Genomic DNA, 18,565 nt, shown 5'->3' with positions numbered 1-18,565 from the left:
AATCAAAGAGGAAATCAAAAAATACCTAGAAACAAATGACAATGAAGACACGATGGCCCAAAACCTATGGGATGCAGCAAAAGCAATTCTAAGAGGGAAGTTTATAGCAATACAATCCTATCTCAAGAAACAAGAAAAATCTCAAACAACCTAACTGTACACATAAAGCAATTAGAGAAAGAACAAAAAACCCCAAAGGTAGCAGAAATACAGAAATCATAAAGATCAGATCAGAAATAAATGAAAGAGAAATGAAGGAAACGATAGCAAAGATCAGTAAAACTAAAAGCTGGTTCTTTGAGAAGATACAGTAAATTGATAAACCATTAGCCAGACTCATCAAGAATAAAAGGGAGAAGACTGAAATCAACAGAATTTGAAATGAAAGTGGAGAAGTAACAACTGACACTGAAGAAATACAAAGGATCATGAGAGATTACCACAAGGAACTATATGCCAATAAAATGGACAACCTAGAAGAAATGCACAAATTCTTAGAAAAGCACTACTCTCTGAGACAGAATGAGGAAGAAATAGAAAATATAAACAGACCAACCACAAGCACTGGAATTGAGACTGTGATTAAAAATCTTCCAAAAACAAACAAGCCCAGGACTGGATGACTTCACAGGCGAATTCTTTCAAACATTTAGAGACGAGGTGACACCTATCCTTCTAAAAGTCTTACACAACATAGCAGAGGGAGGAACACTCCCAAACCCATTCTATGAGGCCACCATCACCCTGATACCAAAACCAGACAAAGATACTACGAAAAAAGAAAATTATAAACAAATATCACTGATGAATATAGATGTAAATATCCTCAACAAAATACTAGCAAACAGAATCCAACAACACATTAAAAGGATCATACACCATGATCAAGGGGGCTTATCCCAGGAATGCAAGGATTCTTCAATATATGCAAATCAATCAGTGTGTAATACCATATTAACAAACTGAAGGATAAAAACCATATGATCATCTCAATAGATGCAGAAAAATCTTTTGACAAAATTCAACACTGTTTTATTATAAAACCCTTCAGAAAGTAGGCATAGAGGGAGTTACCTCAACATAATAAAGGTCATATATGACAAACCTACAGCCAACATCATTCTCAATGGTGAAATACTGAAACCATTTCCACTAAGATCAGGAGAAAGACAAGGTTGTCCACTCTCACCATTATTATTCAACATAGTTTGGAAGTTTTAGCCACAGCAATCAGAGATGACAAAGAAATAAAAGGAATTCAAATCGGAAAAGAAGAAGTAAAACTGTCTCTGTTTGCAGATGACACAATACTATACATAGAAAATCCTAAAGATGCTACCAGAAAAATACTACAGCTAATCAATGAATTTGGTTAAGTAGTAGGATACAAAATTAATGCACAGAAATCTCTTGTACTCCCATACACTAACGACGAAAAATCTGAAAGAGAAGTTAAGGAAACATTCCCACTTACCATTCCAACAAAAAGAATAAAATATCTAGGAATAAACCTACTTAAGGAGACAAAAACCTGTATGCCAAAAACTATAAGACACTGATGAAAGAAATTAAAGATGATACATACCAAAAAATGGAGAGATATACCATGTTCTTGGATTGGAAGAATCAACATTATGAAAATGACTATACTATCCAAAGCAATCTACAGATTCAATGCAATCCCTATCAAACTACCAATGGCATTCTTCACAGAACTGGAACAAAAAAATTTCACAATTTGTACTGAAACACAAAGACCCCACATAAACAAAGCAATCTTGAGAAAGAAAATTGGAGCTGGAAGAATCAAGTTCCCTGACTTCAGACTATATTATAAAGGTACATTAATGAAGACAGTATGGTACTGGCAAAAAAACAGAATTATAGATCAATGGAAAAGGATAGAAATTCCAGAGGTAAACCCACACACATATGGTCACCTTGTTTTTGATAAAGGAGGCAAGAGAATACAATGGAGAAAAGACAGCCTCTTCAATAAGCGGTGCTGCAACAACTGGACAGCTACATGTAAAAGAATGAAATTAGAACCCTCCCTAACACCATGCACACAAAAAAACTCAAGATGGATTAAAGACGTAAATGTAAGGTCAGACACTCTAAAACTCTTAGAGGAAAACATAGACAGAACACTCTATGACATAAATCACAGCAAGATCCTCTTTGACCCACTTCCTAGAGAAATGGAAATAAAAACAAAATAAACAAATGGGACCTAATGAAACTTAAAATCTTTTGCACAGCAAAGGAAACAATAAACAAGACGAAAAGACAACCCGCAGAATGGGGGAAAATATTTGTAAACAAAGCAATGGACAAAGGATTAACCTCTAAAATATACAAGCAGCTCATGCAGCTCAATATCAAAAAAACCAAACAACCCAATCCAAAAATGGGCAGAAGACCTAAATAGACATTTCTCCAAAGAAGATATACAGATTGCCAACAAATACGTGAAAGAATGCTCAACATCACTAATTATTAGAGAAATGCAAATCAAAACGACAATGAGGTATCACCTCACACTCGTCAGAATGGCCATCATCAGAAAACCTACAAACAATAAATGCTGGAGAGGGTGTCAAAAAAGGGGAACCTCTTGCACTGTTGGTGGGAATGTAAATGGACACAGCCACTATGAAGGCCAGTATGGAAGTTCCTTAAAAAACTAAAAATAGAACTGCCATATGACCCGGAAATCCCACTACTGGGCATATACCCTGAGAAAACCATAATTCAAAAAGAGTCATGTACCACGATATTCATTGCATCACTATTTACAATAGCCAGGGTATGGAAGCCAATAAGTGTCCATTCACAGACGAATGGATTCAGATGTGGCACATGTATACACTGGAATATTACTCAGCCATAAAAAGAAACGAAATTGAGTTATTTGTAGTGAGGTGGATGGACCTAGAGTCCCTCATACAGAGTGAAGTAAGTCAGAAAGAGGAAAACAAATACCGTATGCTAACACACACACACACACACACACACACATATATATATATATATATATATATATATATATATAATCTAAAAAAAAGGGAGGGGGTTTGAAGAACTAGGGGCTGGATAGGAATAAAGATGCAGAAGTAGTGAATGGACATGAGAACATGGGGAGGGGGAAGTGTAAGCTGGGATGAAGTGAGAGAGTGGCATGGACATATATACACCACCAAATGTAAAATAGATAGCTAGTGGGAAGCAGCCACACAGCACAGGGAGATCAGCTTGGTACTTTGTGTCCACCCAGACTGGTGGGATAGGGAATGTGGGAGGGAGTTGCATGAGGGAGGAGATATGGGGATATATGTATATGTATAGCTGATTCACTTTGTTATACAGCAGAAACTAACACGAGATTGTAAAGCAATTTTACTACAGTAACGATGTAAAAAAAAAATTAAAAAGAATTTTTTAAAATTAAAAAATAATATTTATATTTCACATATATTAAAAAACATGCTTTTAGTGAAATCTAATAATTTAATAGTTAAAAGCAAACAATTGGGGCTTCCCTGGTGGCGCAGTGGTTGAGAGTCCGCCTGCCGATGCAGGGGACATGGGTTTGTGCCCCAGTCCGGGAAGATCCCACATGCCCGTGAGCCATGGCCGCTGAAACTGCGCGTCCGGAGCCTGTGCTCCGCAACGGGAGAGGCCACAACAGTGAGAGGCCCGTGTACCGCAAAAAAAAAAGAAAAAGAAAAAGCAAACAATTAATTTTAAAACTCTTTGTAACATTTTTAGAGTCTAGTATTTATTCTAGTATTATGAGTCCTTTTAAGGAAAGAAGTATAATAAACACTGGAGTTTTAAAGAAATTGCTCAAGGGACCCTGAACAGTTACTGAGAGACATGCGAGAGACTAAAAAATATGAAAAGATGGTCAAGCTCAATAATAACAAGATTAGAAAATTAAAATTTTTATGTCACTTAAAACTTATGAGGTTCATCAGATTAAAGTGGAACAGTATTATAGAGGATGTGGGAAAACCAAAATTTCTGGGGGTACTTGCAGTAATATAATTAGGCACAATCTTTATGAGGCTATTTTAAAAATACAACTAAATTAAAAGGGCTTAACCTTTATTTTAGAAACTGAATGGGAAGAACTTAACCTTAAAGAAGTAATTAATGAAAAGGAATAGAAAACATGTACTAGGCTGCTCATAAATGAAAGTTTCAAAGTAAAACTGAAAACGACCTTAATTTTCTCATTTAATAAATTCAAATATATCCATCCAAACTGCTTTCACTTCTGTCATTACAAAGGATAACTGTATGCATTGAAGAGGGGGAAAAAAAGAACATGTTAAGTTAGGAAATGAGGAAAAACCCAAAATGTATAACAGGACACTATTCTTATGGCCAGAAATAAAGTTCTATATATTTAGCCAAAATATTAACAGTATCTATGTGTGTTAATATAGCCTAGATCTTATGTGAAGTAAAATTTTATTTCCAACTTTTTCTGTGAAGAATTTTTAATTCTATAGTGATAGAAAATAAAAGAACTATTTTCCATAGTGGAAAGAAAAGATTATTTGTGTATATTTGCCAATTTCCTTGTCCTTGGGGAAAGAAGTCATAGTTTTCTATAATGGGGCTGTGCGACTTACAGGAGCCCCATCTCACCACCCTTTCCTGCCTCTATGAATCTAAAGCTGGGACCTTCCAGAACCCAATTTATGGCAAGTCCTGGCCAAGCTGGCCAACCCACTTCTTCCAACAACTACTCATTTCAGCTTGTGGAGGCTCAGCAGCCCCTCCTAACCCTGACCCCTCTTCCTTAGGCACTCATCAGACCCCCCCTTGAATCAAGCTCCCATTCCTTATCCTGCCAAGGTGCCCCTCTGGGGACATCTACTCTAAGGCCAGGGATCACCCAAAGGCTCCTTGAATATCCCCCCTCCCTGAAAAAAAATTCTGAATAGACTGGCCTTTCCCTACACAGGACCCTTCTCTGTGAGACTGGGAAGTGCATGGAGTTGTGCAGGCAGGGGAAGAGGTTGTTGATGAAGATGTCAATCCCATCCCATCTGTGCTCTTTGAAACTGCCACGTGTTACCTACACAACTCAGTGAACTTAGGTATGTGGTTTGAGGTAACTTCGCTCCATTTTGCACTTTGGACTCAAGTCACTGAATGTGGTTGCTCACTTTTCCCAGTAAATGTGAGACTGTAACTACAAAGTAAATCCTTGGAATTCCCTGGCAATTCTACTATATTTGCAGGATGATTTAACCCTAACTTTAGAGCAGGACCAGTCTTCCAGTTTATGTACCCAGTCCTCTCTCCTCAGACTTACAACACTGCTTCTCCTACAGGTGTACTACCTGATGGGCACCCAGTTAGTTATCTCAATAAGGGTAAAAATAACAGAGGAGACGTCATTTTTACTCATATCTTTACCCACAAACTCTGCATTTTTTCATTTGCACAGCATGACCTTCTCCTGACCAAAGCCAAACATTTCATTTTTAAAAGAATCTCATTTCCCCACATCTACTCAAAGACTTGGCTTCCATGAATATCTCTATTCTCTCTTCAACATCCCTCTTTCCCTGGTTACTAAACTTTATGAGTTTTGTTCATCTCCATCTTGTCCAAGTTTTTGCTTTTCTTTTTTTAAAAATTTAATTATAGAACTTACTTATCTACAGAAAACAATTTTTTAAAAGACACTCATATATACACCATATACACAAAAATTAAACAGGTATTAGTAGTTCATAGTACAGAGCTTTCCTTAAGAAAGGAGGAAGGAGGAAGGCTCTGATGCTGGGGATGATAGACTAAGCATACTGGCTCTGGTCTCTTTGACTAAATGCACCTTGAAACCTGAAAGAAAGCAGTGCAGGAATGCCCCAGGCTAAACAAATCACAGGGTCAGCACAAGGTCCCACCCATCAGCAAATAGGCTGCTTAAAGACTTCCTGAACCCACAGCCACTTCTAAACATGCCACTCGACACAGCCCTGTCCACCAGAGGGCCAAGACCCAGCTCCACCCACCAGTGGGTAGGTACCAGCCCCTCCCACCAGGAAGCTTGTACAAGCCTCTAGACCAGTCTCACCCACCAGGAGGCAAACACCAGAAGCAAGAAAACTACAATCCTTCAGCCTATAGCACTGAGTTTGCAAACACGGGTCAGAGATGAGCCTGGGGCCAGCTGGTCCCTGGCCCTAGGTTGACGAGAAAGGAATGTACTCCTGGGACATATAGGACATCTGCTAGAGAGGGCCACTTCTCCAAGTCGAGAAATGTAACTAAGCTACTACATACACAAAATGCAAATACAATTTTAAACAAAATGAGACGCCTAAAGGATATGTTCCAGATGAAGGAACAAGATAAAACACCAGAAGAACAACTAAGTGAAGTGCAGATAGGCAATCTACCTGAGAAAGAGTTCAGAATAATGATCAAAGATGATCCAAGAACTCAGGAAAAGAATGAATGCAAAGAGTGAGAAGTTACAAGAAGTTTTTAGCAAAGAGTTAGAAAATACAAAGAATAACCAGAGATGAAGAATACAATACCTGAAATTTAGAATACACTAGAAGGAATCAATCACAGAATAAAAGAGGCAGAAGACCAAATCAATGAGCTGGAAGACGGAGTGGTGGAAAGACTGCCACAGAACAGAATAAAGAAAAAAGTTGAAAAGAAATGAGGATAGTTTAAGAGACCTCTGGTACAATGTCAAACACAACAACATTAGAATTATAGGGGTCACAGAAGGAGAAGAGAGAGAGAAGGGCCTGAGAAAATATTTGAAGAGATAATAGCTGGAAACTTCCCTAACATGGGAAAAGAAACAGTCACCCAAGTCCAGAAAGCACAGAGTCCCATACAGGATTAACCCAAGGAGCAACATGTCAAGACACATAGCAATTAAACTGACAAAAATGAAACACAAAGAGAAAATATTAAAAGCAATAAGGGAAAAGCAACAAATAACACCCAACAGAATACTCATAAGAGTATCAGCTGATTTTTCAGCAGGAACTCTGCAGGCCAGAAGGAAGTTGCACAATTTAGCTAAAGTAATGAAAGGGAAGAAACTACAACCAAGAATACTCTACCCAGCATGACTCTCATTCGGATTTGACAGAGAAATCAAAAGCTTTACAGATAAACAAAAGCTAAGAGAATTCGGTACCACCAGACCAGTTTTACAACAAATCCTAAAGGAACTTCTCTAAGTGAAATACAAAAGGCCACAGCTCGAAACAAGAAAATTACAAAATGGGGAAGCTCACCAATAAAGGCAAACATACAGTAAAGGCAGGCAATCATCCACACACAAATATGATATCAAAACCAGTAAACATGAGAGGAGGAGAGTACAAATGCAGGATATTAGAAATGCATTTCAAATGAAGAGATCAGCAATGTAAAACAATCTTGTATACATATAGACTGCTATATCAAAACCTCATAGTAACTGCAAATGAAAAATCTATAATATACATGCAAAAAAGAAAAGTGAATCCAAGCAAATCACAAGAGAAGAGAACACAAAAGAGGAAAGGAAAAAAAAAAGGCATACAAAAACAAATCTGAAACAAGTAACAAAACAGCAATAAGAATATATATATGGATAATTACCTTAAATGTAAACAGATGAAATGCTCCAAATAAAAGAGATAGACTGGCTGAATGGATACAAAACAAGACCCATATATATGTTGTCTACAAGAGACCCACTTCAGATCTAGAGACACAAACGGACTGAAAATAAGGGGATGGAAAATGGTATTTCATGCAATTGGAAATCAAAAGTAAAGTGGAGTAGCAATACTTATATCAGACGAAATAGACTTTAAAATGAAGACTGTTAAAACTAAAGACAAAGGAAGACATGACAAAATGCTCAAGGGATCAGTACAAGAAGAGGATATAACAATTGTAAATATATATGCACCCAACATAGGAGCACCTCAATATATAAGGCAAACACAAACAGTCATAAAAGGAGACATTGACAGTAACACAATAATAGTGGGGGACTTTAACACCCCACTTACATCAATGGAAGTTCATCTAGACAAAAAACAAAAAATCAATAAGGAAACAGGCCTTAAGTGACACATTAGACCAGATAGACTTGATATTTATAGAGCATTCCATCCAAAAGGAGCAGAATACACATTCTTTTCAAGTGCAAATAGAACATTCTTCAGAATTGGTCACATGCTGGGCCACAAAGGAAGTCTTGGTAAATTTAAGAAAATTGAAATCATATTAAGCAACTTCTCCAACCACAAGGCTATGAGGTTAGGAGTCAACTACAAGAAAAAAATTGTGAAAAACACAAACACATGTAGCCTAAACAATATGCTACTAAACAACAAATGGATCACTTGGAAATCAAAGAGGAAATTAAAAAATACCTAGAGACAAATGAAAACAAAAACATGACAGTCTACCACCTATGGGACACAGCAAAAGCAGTTCTAAGAGGGAACTTTATAGTGATACAAGTTTACCTTAGGAAAAAAGAAAAATCTCAAATAACCATCCTAACCTTACACCTAAAGCAAATAGAGAAATGAAAACAAAACCCAGTGTTAGTAGAAGGAAAGAAATCATAAAAATCAGAGCAGAAATAAATGAAAGACTAAGAAAACAATAGAAAAGATCAATGAAACCAAAAGCTGGTTCTTTGAAAAGATAAACAAAATTGAAAAACCTTTAGCCAGACACATCAAGAAAAAAAAAGAAAGACAGCCCAAATCAGTAAAATTAGAAATGAAAAATGAGAACTTACAACAGACACCACAGAAATACAAAAGACCATAACAGAGTACTACAGGCAATTACATGCCAATAAAATGGAAAACCTAGAAGAAATGGACCGATTCTTAGAAAGGTACACTCTCCCAAGACAGAACTAGGAAGAAATAGAAAATATGAATAGGCAAATTACAAGTATTGAAATTGAATCTGTGATTTAAAAACTCCCAATAAACAAAAGTCCAGGACCAGCTGGCTTCACAGGTGAATTCTATCAAACATTTGGGGAAGAATTAACACCTATCCTTCTGAAATTATTTTTAAAAATTGCAGAGGAAGGAACACTTTTAAACTCATTCTATGAGGTCCCCATCACCCTGATACCAAAATCAGACAAAGATACTACACAAAAAAGGAAATGACAGGCCGATATCACTGATTAATATAGATATACAAATCCTCCACAAAATACTAGCAAATCAAATTCAACAATACAATATAAGGATCATACACCATAACCAAGTGGGATTTATCCTAGGGATGCAAGGATTTTTCAATATCCACAAATCAATCAGTGTGATATTCTACATTAACAAACTGAAGAATAAAAACCATATGATCAAAAAAAAAAAAAAACAAACCATATGATCATCTCAATAGAGGCAGAAAAATCTCTTGATAAAATTCAACATCCATTTATGATTAAAAAAACTCTCCAGAATGTGGGCATAGAGAGAACCAACCTCAACATAATAAAGGCCATATATGACAAACCCACAGCTAACATCATACTCAATGGTGAAAAGCTGAAAGCATTACCTCTACGATCAGGAACAAGAAAAGGATGTCCACTCTTGCCAATATTATTCAACATAGTTTTGGAAGTCCTAACCACAGCAATCAGAGAAGGAAAAGAAATAAAAGGGATTCAGACTGGATAAGAAGTAGTAAAACTGTCACTGTTTGCAAATGACATGATACTATACATAGACAATCCTAAAGATGTACCATAAAACCACTAGAGCTCATCAATGAATTCGGTAATGCAGCAGGAGACAAAATTAATGCAGAGAAATCTGTTGCATTTTTATACACTAACTATGAAAGATTAGAAATAGAAATTAAGGAAACAATCCCATTTACCATCACATCAAAAAGAATAAAATACCTAGGAATAAACCCACCTAAGGAGGCAAAAGACCTGTACTCTGAAAACTATAAGACACTGATGAAGGAAATCAAAGATGACACAAACAGATGGAAAGATATATGGTGTTCTTGGATTGAAAGAATCAATATTGTCAGAATGACTATACTACCCAAAGCAATCTACAGACTCAATGCAATACTTATCAAACTACCAATGGCATTTTTCACAGAACAAGAACAAAATATTTTAAAATTTATATGGAAACACAAGAGACCACCAACAAAGCAATCTTGAGAAAGAAAAACAGAGCTGGAGGAATCAGGCTCCCTGACTTCAGACTATACTACAAAGATACAGCAATCAAAACAGTATGACATGCACACCAAAACAGAAATATAGATCAATGGAACAGGATAGAAAGCCCAGAGATAAACCCACGCATCTATGGTCAATTAATCTAAGACAAAGGAGGCAAGACTATACCATGGTGGAAAGACAGTCTCTTCAATAAGTGGTGCTGGGAAAACTGGACAGCTGCATGTAAAAGAATGAAATTAGAACATTCTCTAACACCATACACAAAAGTAAACTCAAAATGGATTGAAGACCTAAATGTAAAACAGGATACCATAAAACTCCTAGAGGAAAATATAGGTAGGACACTCTTTGACATAAATTGCAGCAATATCTTTTTGGGTCCACCTCCTAGAGTAATGGATATAAAAACAAAAATAAACAAATGGGACCAAATTAAACTTAAAAGGTTTTGCACAGCAAAGGAAACCATAAACAAAATAAAAAGACAACATACATAGTGGGAGAAAATTTTTGCAAATGATGCAACCAACAAGGGATTAATCTCCAAAATATACAAACAACACATATAGCTCAATATCAAAAAACAAACAACCCAATCAAAAAAGTGAGCACAAGATCTAAATGGACATTTCTCCAAAGAAGACATACAGGTGGCCAAAAGGCACATGAAGTGATGCTCCACATCGATAATTATTAGAGAAATGCAAATCAAAAGTACAATGAGGTATCACCTCACACCGTTCAGAATGGCCATCATCAAAAAAGTCTACAAGTAGCAAATGCTGAAAAGAGTGTTGAGAAAAAGAAACCCTCCTACACTGTGGGTGGGATTGTAAATTAGTACAGCCACTATGGAGAACAGTATGGAGGTTCTGCAAGAAACTAATATAGAGCTACGATATTATCCTGCGATCCCACTCCTGGGCAAATATCTGGAGAAAATCATAATTTGAAAAAATACATGCACCCCATGTAAATAGCAGTACTATTTACAATAGGCAAGACATGGAAGCAACCTAAATGTCCATCAACATATGAATGGATATGCATGTGTATAAACATATATATATATATGTATGTATATAAACATATATATAATGGAATATTACTCAACCATAAAAAAGAATGAAATAATACCATTTGCAGCAAAATGGATGGACCTAGAAATTGTCATACTAAGTGCAGTAAACTGGACAGAGAAAGATAAATATCATATGACATCGTTTATATGTGTAATCTAAAAAAAGAGATACAAATGAACTTATTTCCAAAACGGAAAGAGACTCACAGACATAGAACACAAACTTATGGTTACCAAAGGGGAAAGGGGGTGGGGGGAGAGATAAATTAGGAGGTTGGGATTAACATATACACACTACTATATATGAAATAGATAACAAACAAGGACCTACTCTATAGCACCGGGAACTATATTCAATATTCTGTAATAACAGATAAGTGTTATTATATAGTTTCTAGTCCCTTGTTACAGTGATCTGTGTTTCTACTGATATATTTTCTTAATTCCTTTAGCATCTTTATTACCTCCTTTTAAAACTGGGGTTGTAATAGACTGGTGAGGTCTGCTTTGTTATTTCAGAGGATCTCTCATGTTCTTTTAATTAGGAGTAGTTCCTCTGAATTTTCATTTTACTTAACATTCTCTATCTCTATGAATTTAGGGGAAACAGTTATGTATTGTGCTGTTGAAGGGGTGTTTTAGATGGGAGCATACTGGTGTAGACCCTGTGTGTCCAATATCTTTGGTTCAAGGGCTGGTTTGTAATGGATGCTAGCCATGTCTTCTCTCAGGTTGGTGCGGTTGGTTTTGGGGGATCTAAAGCCAGTCCAGAGTGAGGCAGGAATTCCTCTCTGCTCCATGCCTATCACCATGCTCTCATGGGCGGGTCTGCTCCCCAGTTTTTGGAGTAGAAGCTCTGAAAGTCAGGTTCCATCTGGTTTCTTTCCCCTTGAGTGCATGCCCTGCCCCAAAAGAGGGGAGTATGGAAGCAATAGAGGTCCGTGTGCTCACAGAGAACTGAAGCACTGCCGTGTTGGTGTCTACAGCTCCACTCAGATGCACCCCATCCTTTTCCCTGATGTGTTCATCCCAAATCTAGTGCAAGGCTGTGGTGTGGAGGGGCCAGGCTGGCGCGTTCACTAGACTGGGGCTTGGGGTCAGGGTGCTATGGCAGCAGGAATCGAGGTGGCTGCACTTCTGTCAGGTATATGGGCTGCCTCACTGGCAGTATTCTCCCAGGACCTCTCTGCCCCAGATGCAGCAGTAAGATGTGCTGTGGAGTGAGTGGGGGTGGGATGTTTGCCCCCTCAGATTGGGGAGTGCAGCGAGGCGGTAGCTGCCAGTTCAAAGTTCTGTCCACCCTGATTATTGGAGCCAAAATGTGTGCTCTCCTTGTGCGTAGGGTCAAGGCTCCTCCAGCTCATCTATCTGTCCCAGAGGTTCTCCCAGCCACCAAGAGGTCTTGTCTCATCCACGCAGGAACCCAGATTGGGATGTCCAGGCTGTGACTCAACCAGATAGCTCCTCAGGGTGAGGGTCTGTCCCTGCAAAATTTCTCTCTTACTTGAAGATTCCTTTCCAGGGCTGGGATCCTGACCATAGGCATTTTTTTCTGTCCTCCTCTGTTACGTGGAAATCTTTCTTGAAGCTTTGTTTGTTTAGGAGTTCTTCTGACAATTTGCATTCAGTATTCTGTGAGAATTATTCCACATGTTGATGTATTTTTCATGTGTGTTAGGATTGGTGAGCTCCACGTCCTCCCACTGCACCCTTTTGATCCCTCCCCTCTATATAGCAACTTTTAAATGACAGAGGTTAAATAATGGAAAACAGATCACTAGATGCCAAAGGTAGGAAAGGGAATGACGGGAGCAAGGGTTGGTGGTACATTTATAAGAGTACTAAAACAGGATTTCCTGTGAGAGGGAATTATTTAGTGTCTGGGCTATGGCGGTGGACACAGGAAGCTACGGGTGATAACACTATACAGTTCTAATTACATGCACACACAAACACAAGTACAGGAAAACCTGACTGGGGAAATCTGAATAAGATCAGTAGACTGTGTCACTCTCAATATCTTCGCTGTGATTATTATACTATAATTTTATAAATATTATTATTGGGGCAAACTGAGTGAAGTGTAGGCAGATTCTCATTATATTTTTTCTTGCTACTGCATGTGAATCTTCAATAATACCAATAAACACTTCAATTAAAAGTATACCAGATTGGGGGGCTTCCCTGGTGGCGCAGTGGTTGAGAGTCTGCCTGCCGATGCAGGGGACACGGGTTCGTGCCCCGGTCCGGGAAGATCCCACATGCCGCGGAGCGGCTGGGCCCGTGAGCCATGGCTGCTGAGCCTGCGCGTCCGGAGCCTGTGCTCCGCAGCGGGAGGGGCCGCAAGCGGTGAGAGGCCCGCGTACAGCAAAAAAAAAAAAAAAAAAAAGTATACCAGATTGGAAGTTGTAGCATGTAAACTGTAAGTATAAGAAACCTGGAACTGTTATATTAATATAAGTAAAATACATACTGGAAATCGAGAAGCATTACTAGAGGTAAAGAGGCCAGGAGCATCTTGATAAAGTGACAAATTCATCAGGATTCTGACCGGTAATGCATAAAAGATCCTTAATATATTCTGTAAGGGAAAACCTCAGAAGATAAATCCTTAGGTGAGCTCACCTCTCTTTCTCCACTATCTTTATTTGAAGGAATTTAAAATTATTTTGAGTTCTGGGTGTGACTGAAACTGAAGCACATATCAGTTGCTAAAAGGTAGCAATTGCACTATATTCCACTATGCTTTAATTAGAAACAAAGGATTATATTTTGTTAATTATTGTAACTTAAAGTCAGTATAAACAAGAAAAACACTTGTTTCTGTTCTTTCCCCAGAAAAATCATAAAGCATTCACTTCTGTGTCTCTCAAATTCCATTTTCTGGAAATGACTAAAGACTGTAGCAGGCATATTTTAGATTATTTAGAGACCATGTACACGCCAAAGTCCAATGTTGATTTCACAGAATCACTGAGAAGAAACACGTTAAGTGAGTAAACCTTTAAACAGATTTAATGTTCATCAGATAGAAGTATCTTTGGTAAATAATTTTCTCTATGACTTTACCTAAAAAACTAATACCTCGTGATTCCAGACAGATTGGGGAAACTGCTTCCGATGTTCTGGTGCAGTAGCGAAGTGACGAGAACCATTGATGAGAAACTGATGTGAGGTCACATAGATTTAGTGTGAGTTAATGCAAGGAAACATTTTTCCCCCTTTGAACTTACCTCTACAAATTCATTGTGAGTTTTCTTGAAAATTGCCTCTTCACAATGGCTTTTGAGGAGCTTCTGAATGAAGTTGGTGGCCTGGGAAAATTCCAGATCCTTCAGATGGTTTTCGTTCTTCCTCCGGTCATGATAGCAGCCTGTCACATACTGCTGGAAAACTTCACTGCAGCCATTCCTGGTCATCGCTGCTGGGTCCCCATCCTTGATAATGACACTGTCTCTGATAATGACACTGGGATCTTCAGCCCTGATGTCCTCCTGAGAATCTTCATCCCGTTGGATTCTAACTTGAAACCAGAGAAATGTCATCGTTTCCTCCTCCCTCAGTGGCAGCTCCTTCAACTGAACGGGACCTTCCCCAACATGAGTGACCTGGACACGGAACCCTGTGTGGACGGCTGGGTGTATGACCGAAGCTCCTTCTCCTCCACCATCGTGACTGAGGTAAAGGCCCCATTTACCTCTTCTGAGTACGTGGTGTGGGTGTTTAGAATAACATGAATAGGCACTGTTCAAATATTCAGTTACTGAGTAGCTAGTATAACCAGCTTTCTTTTATTCTTTCAGTGATTGTTTATCTTTTTAATTGCCAAACACTTACATTACAACTGAGGATGATGAAATCAACAAACTGCTCATGAATTTTACTATCACAAAGCTTAAAATTTAATGTGAAGATTGACGTTTAGACAAGGACATACTTGATATAATGTGTGAAACATTATTCTTATTTATTATTATTTTTTTTTGTGGTACGCGGGCCTCTCACTGTTGTGGCCTCTCCCATTGCGGAGCACAGGCTCTGGACGCGCAGGCCCAGCGGCCATGGCTCACGGGCCCAGCCTCTCCGTGGCATGAGGGATCCTCCCGGACCGGGGCACGAACCCGTGTCCCCTGCATCGGCAGGCGGACTCCCAACCACCGCGCCACCAGGGAAGTCCTGAAAAATTATTCTTGGTCACTTGTTCTCAGTCTAGTTGCAATTGGAAATATTTGTATTAACTTAAAAAAATTCCTTTTCCTGACTAATTGTCAGAGAAACAAATCAGAATGTATTTCACTATAGGTGTGATCCAGGCATCAATGATTAAAAAAAAATAAACAAACCTCAATTTTTCCAATGTGTGACAAAGATTGAGAACCACTGAGGTATGCAGTGCTCAGTCAATATGAAGACTGTCCCTGGTATAACCTGGTAGAGTGAGCTGAGGATCTAGCGAAAGCCATGCTTAAGCTGAGACATGAATGATACAGATGAGTAGATGTAGTAAAGGAAACCAGAGGGCGTGTTCACTGAGGGCTATTGGAGTCAGTGCGCATCGAATGGTAAAAGATGCTGTGAAGCTCCTCTGTGCTGGTTTCCTTCTCTTCCAGTGGGACCTCGTATGTGATTATCAGTCACAGAAACCAGTGGTTCAATCCTTATTCATGGCTGGAATGCTGGTGGGGGGCCTCATATATGGCCATCTCTCAGACAGGTGAGTGTCTCCAGATCACTGCTGCCCTTCCTCTGTGGTGTTTTCACAGTTTATGATTAATTGCTTCATAAAGATTCTTTATTGAGTCCCAATATACAATTTATACTGTTGTGGGCTGTCTTGGTTCCAAGGGAGCTATAGATGGAAATGCAGAATTAGAATCATTGTGCTGAGTGTCATTTTGTTGCCACAGAGCTCTCTGTACTGGTCACAGAAATGGCCTCTTCGTAAGATCTGGGTGCATTTCAGAATAGTAGTTTGAGGTGAGTTACCATAAACTTCATTTATAAAGGTGAGAAGGAGGTACCAATGGGAAGTGAGAGGAAGGTGCTTCAAGGTAGGAGGTTCTGCCTGTTTGAAGAAACAGCATTGTAGGCCTTTCCCAAGGATTCAGTGAGCTAAATGTTTGTGGGTTCTCACATTAGTCCTCATATCATGGTTACCCCACTGTAATTAGTATTGATTTCTATAAAATTTGTGTGCTCAGTGAGATGGTACTGAAGTTGAATTAGAAATAATTGTGGCTATAATCTGTATGTTTAATTTTGTAAGAGATAAAAAGCCTCATTAGAGGTAATACTTTCAACAATATAAGGTAACTAATCTATAGAACTCAGGAGTCATAATTTTTGGAGTCAGAAGTTTGGGTTATCCTGTGCCTGGCAGGGGTCATCCAAAAGTAAGAGGACCAGCATGGCTGCCACATACTCAAGTCTCCCATAGGGGAAATGGGAGGCTTAAAGTACCCCTTGTCATCTGTAAGCCTAACGTCCTTTAATCTTACAGCTGAAAATTGTGGACTCTGAATGTGTCACCTCTCGAATCATGATTCTGTTCTATTGGTTTATCTGTCTCTTTATATGCCAGTACCATACTCTTTTGATTATTATAGCTTTGTAATATAGCTTGAAATAGACAGTGTTCTGCTTCTAGCTTGGATCTTCTTTGTCAGGATTGCTTTGACTATTTGGGTTCATTTGTGATTTCATATAAATTTTTGGACAGTTTTTTTCTGTTTCTGTGAAAGATGCCACTGGAATTTTGATAGATATTGCACTTAATCTATAGATGGCTCTGGGTAGTGTGAACATTTTAAAAATATTAATTTTTCTCATCCATGAACATGAGTTCTTTCCATTTATTTTTGTCCACTTCAATTTCTTTCATCATCTTGTTTTTTTCAGTGTCCAGATCTTTCATCTCCTTAATCATTTTATTGTTTTTGATGCTATAGTAAATGGGATTGTTTCTTTTATTACTGTTTTCAGATATTTCATTGTTGGTATATAGAAATGTGTTTGATTTTCATAAGTTGATTTTGTTTCCTGCAACTGTACTGAATTTGTAGACAAGTTCTAACAAAGTTTTTGGTTGAGTCTTCAGGGTTTTCTATATACAAGTTCATATCATCTGTAACAAAAAGAATATAATTCCTTCTTTCCCATTTGAATACATTTTACTTCTTTTTCTTGTCTGATAGCTCTGATTAGGACTTCCAGGATTATGCTGATAGGAGTGGTGTGAGTGGGCTCCCTTTATTCCCTTGAACTTAGAGGAAAATCTTGCAAACTGTCACTACTGAGTATGATGTTATCTGAAGGTTTGTCATATATCACTTTTATTGTGTTGAGTTATGTTTCTTCTACACCTAATTAATCGAGCATTTTTACCATGAAAGGATATTGTATTATATAAATGGATTTTTCTTTATCTTTTGAAATGATCATATGATTTTTAACTTTCATTCCATTAATATAGTGTATCACGTATATTGATTTCCATATGTTGAACTCCTTGCATCTTAGGGATGAATCACACTTCATCATATTGTATGACCCTTTTAATGTGCTGTTAAATTTGGTTTGCTATTATTTTGATGAGAAATTTTTTGCATCTATATTCATCAGAGATGTTGGACTGTAGTTTTCTTGTTGTGTCCTTATCTTATTTTGATATCTTGAAAATGGTGGTCTTCTAAAATGAGTTTGACCATAATTGAAAAAGATACATGTACCACAAAGTTCATTGCAGCTCTATTTACAATAGCCAGGACATGGCAGCAACCTAAATGTCCATCGACAGATGAATGGATGAAGAATATGTGGCACATATATACAATGAAATATTACTCAGCCATGAAAAGGAACGAAATTGAGTTATTTGTAAGGTGGATGGACCTAGAGTCTGTCATACACAGTAAAGTAAGTCAGAAAAACAACAGGAAAATGTATGCTAGCACACATGTATGTAAACTAAAAAAATGGTACTGATGAACCTAGTGGCAGGGCAGGAATAAAGACGCAGACATAGAGAACAGACTTGAGGACACAGGGGGAAGGGGAAGCTGGGATGAAGTGAGAGAGTAGCATTGACATATACACTACCAAATGTAAAATGGATGGCTAATGGGAAGCTGCTGCATAGCACAGGGAGATCAGCTTGGTGCTTGGTGATGACCTGGAGGGGTGGGATAGGGAGGGTGGGAGGGAGGCTCAAGAGGGAAGGGATGGGGGATATATGTATACATATAGCTGAT

At 38.1% G+C, this 18,565-nt stretch overlaps 1 protein-coding gene across 1 annotated transcript in view; it reads left to right on the top strand.

Moving 5' to 3' along the window:
• Positions 1-14,349: 14,349 nt before the first annotated feature.
• LOC307190785 (solute carrier family 22 member 10-like) overlaps positions 14,350-18,565 on the top strand; it is a 39,444-nt gene continuing 35,228 nt past the window's right edge. The window contains exons 1-2 of the mRNA XM_079930204.1: positions 14,350-14,995; positions 15,926-16,029. Of these exons, the coding sequence (XP_079786330.1) occupies positions 14,594-14,995; positions 15,926-16,029 (506 nt within the window). The 5' untranslated portion in view covers positions 14,350-14,593. The remainder of the gene's footprint in view (positions 14,996-15,925; positions 16,030-18,565) is intronic.

Source organism: Stenella coeruleoalba (genome assembly GCF_951394435.1).
Source record: "Stenella coeruleoalba genome assembly, chromosome: 8".
Classification (NCBI taxonomy): domain Eukaryota; kingdom Metazoa; phylum Chordata; class Mammalia; order Artiodactyla; family Delphinidae; genus Stenella; species Stenella coeruleoalba.
This window is presented reverse-complemented; position numbering and strand designations above follow the sequence as displayed.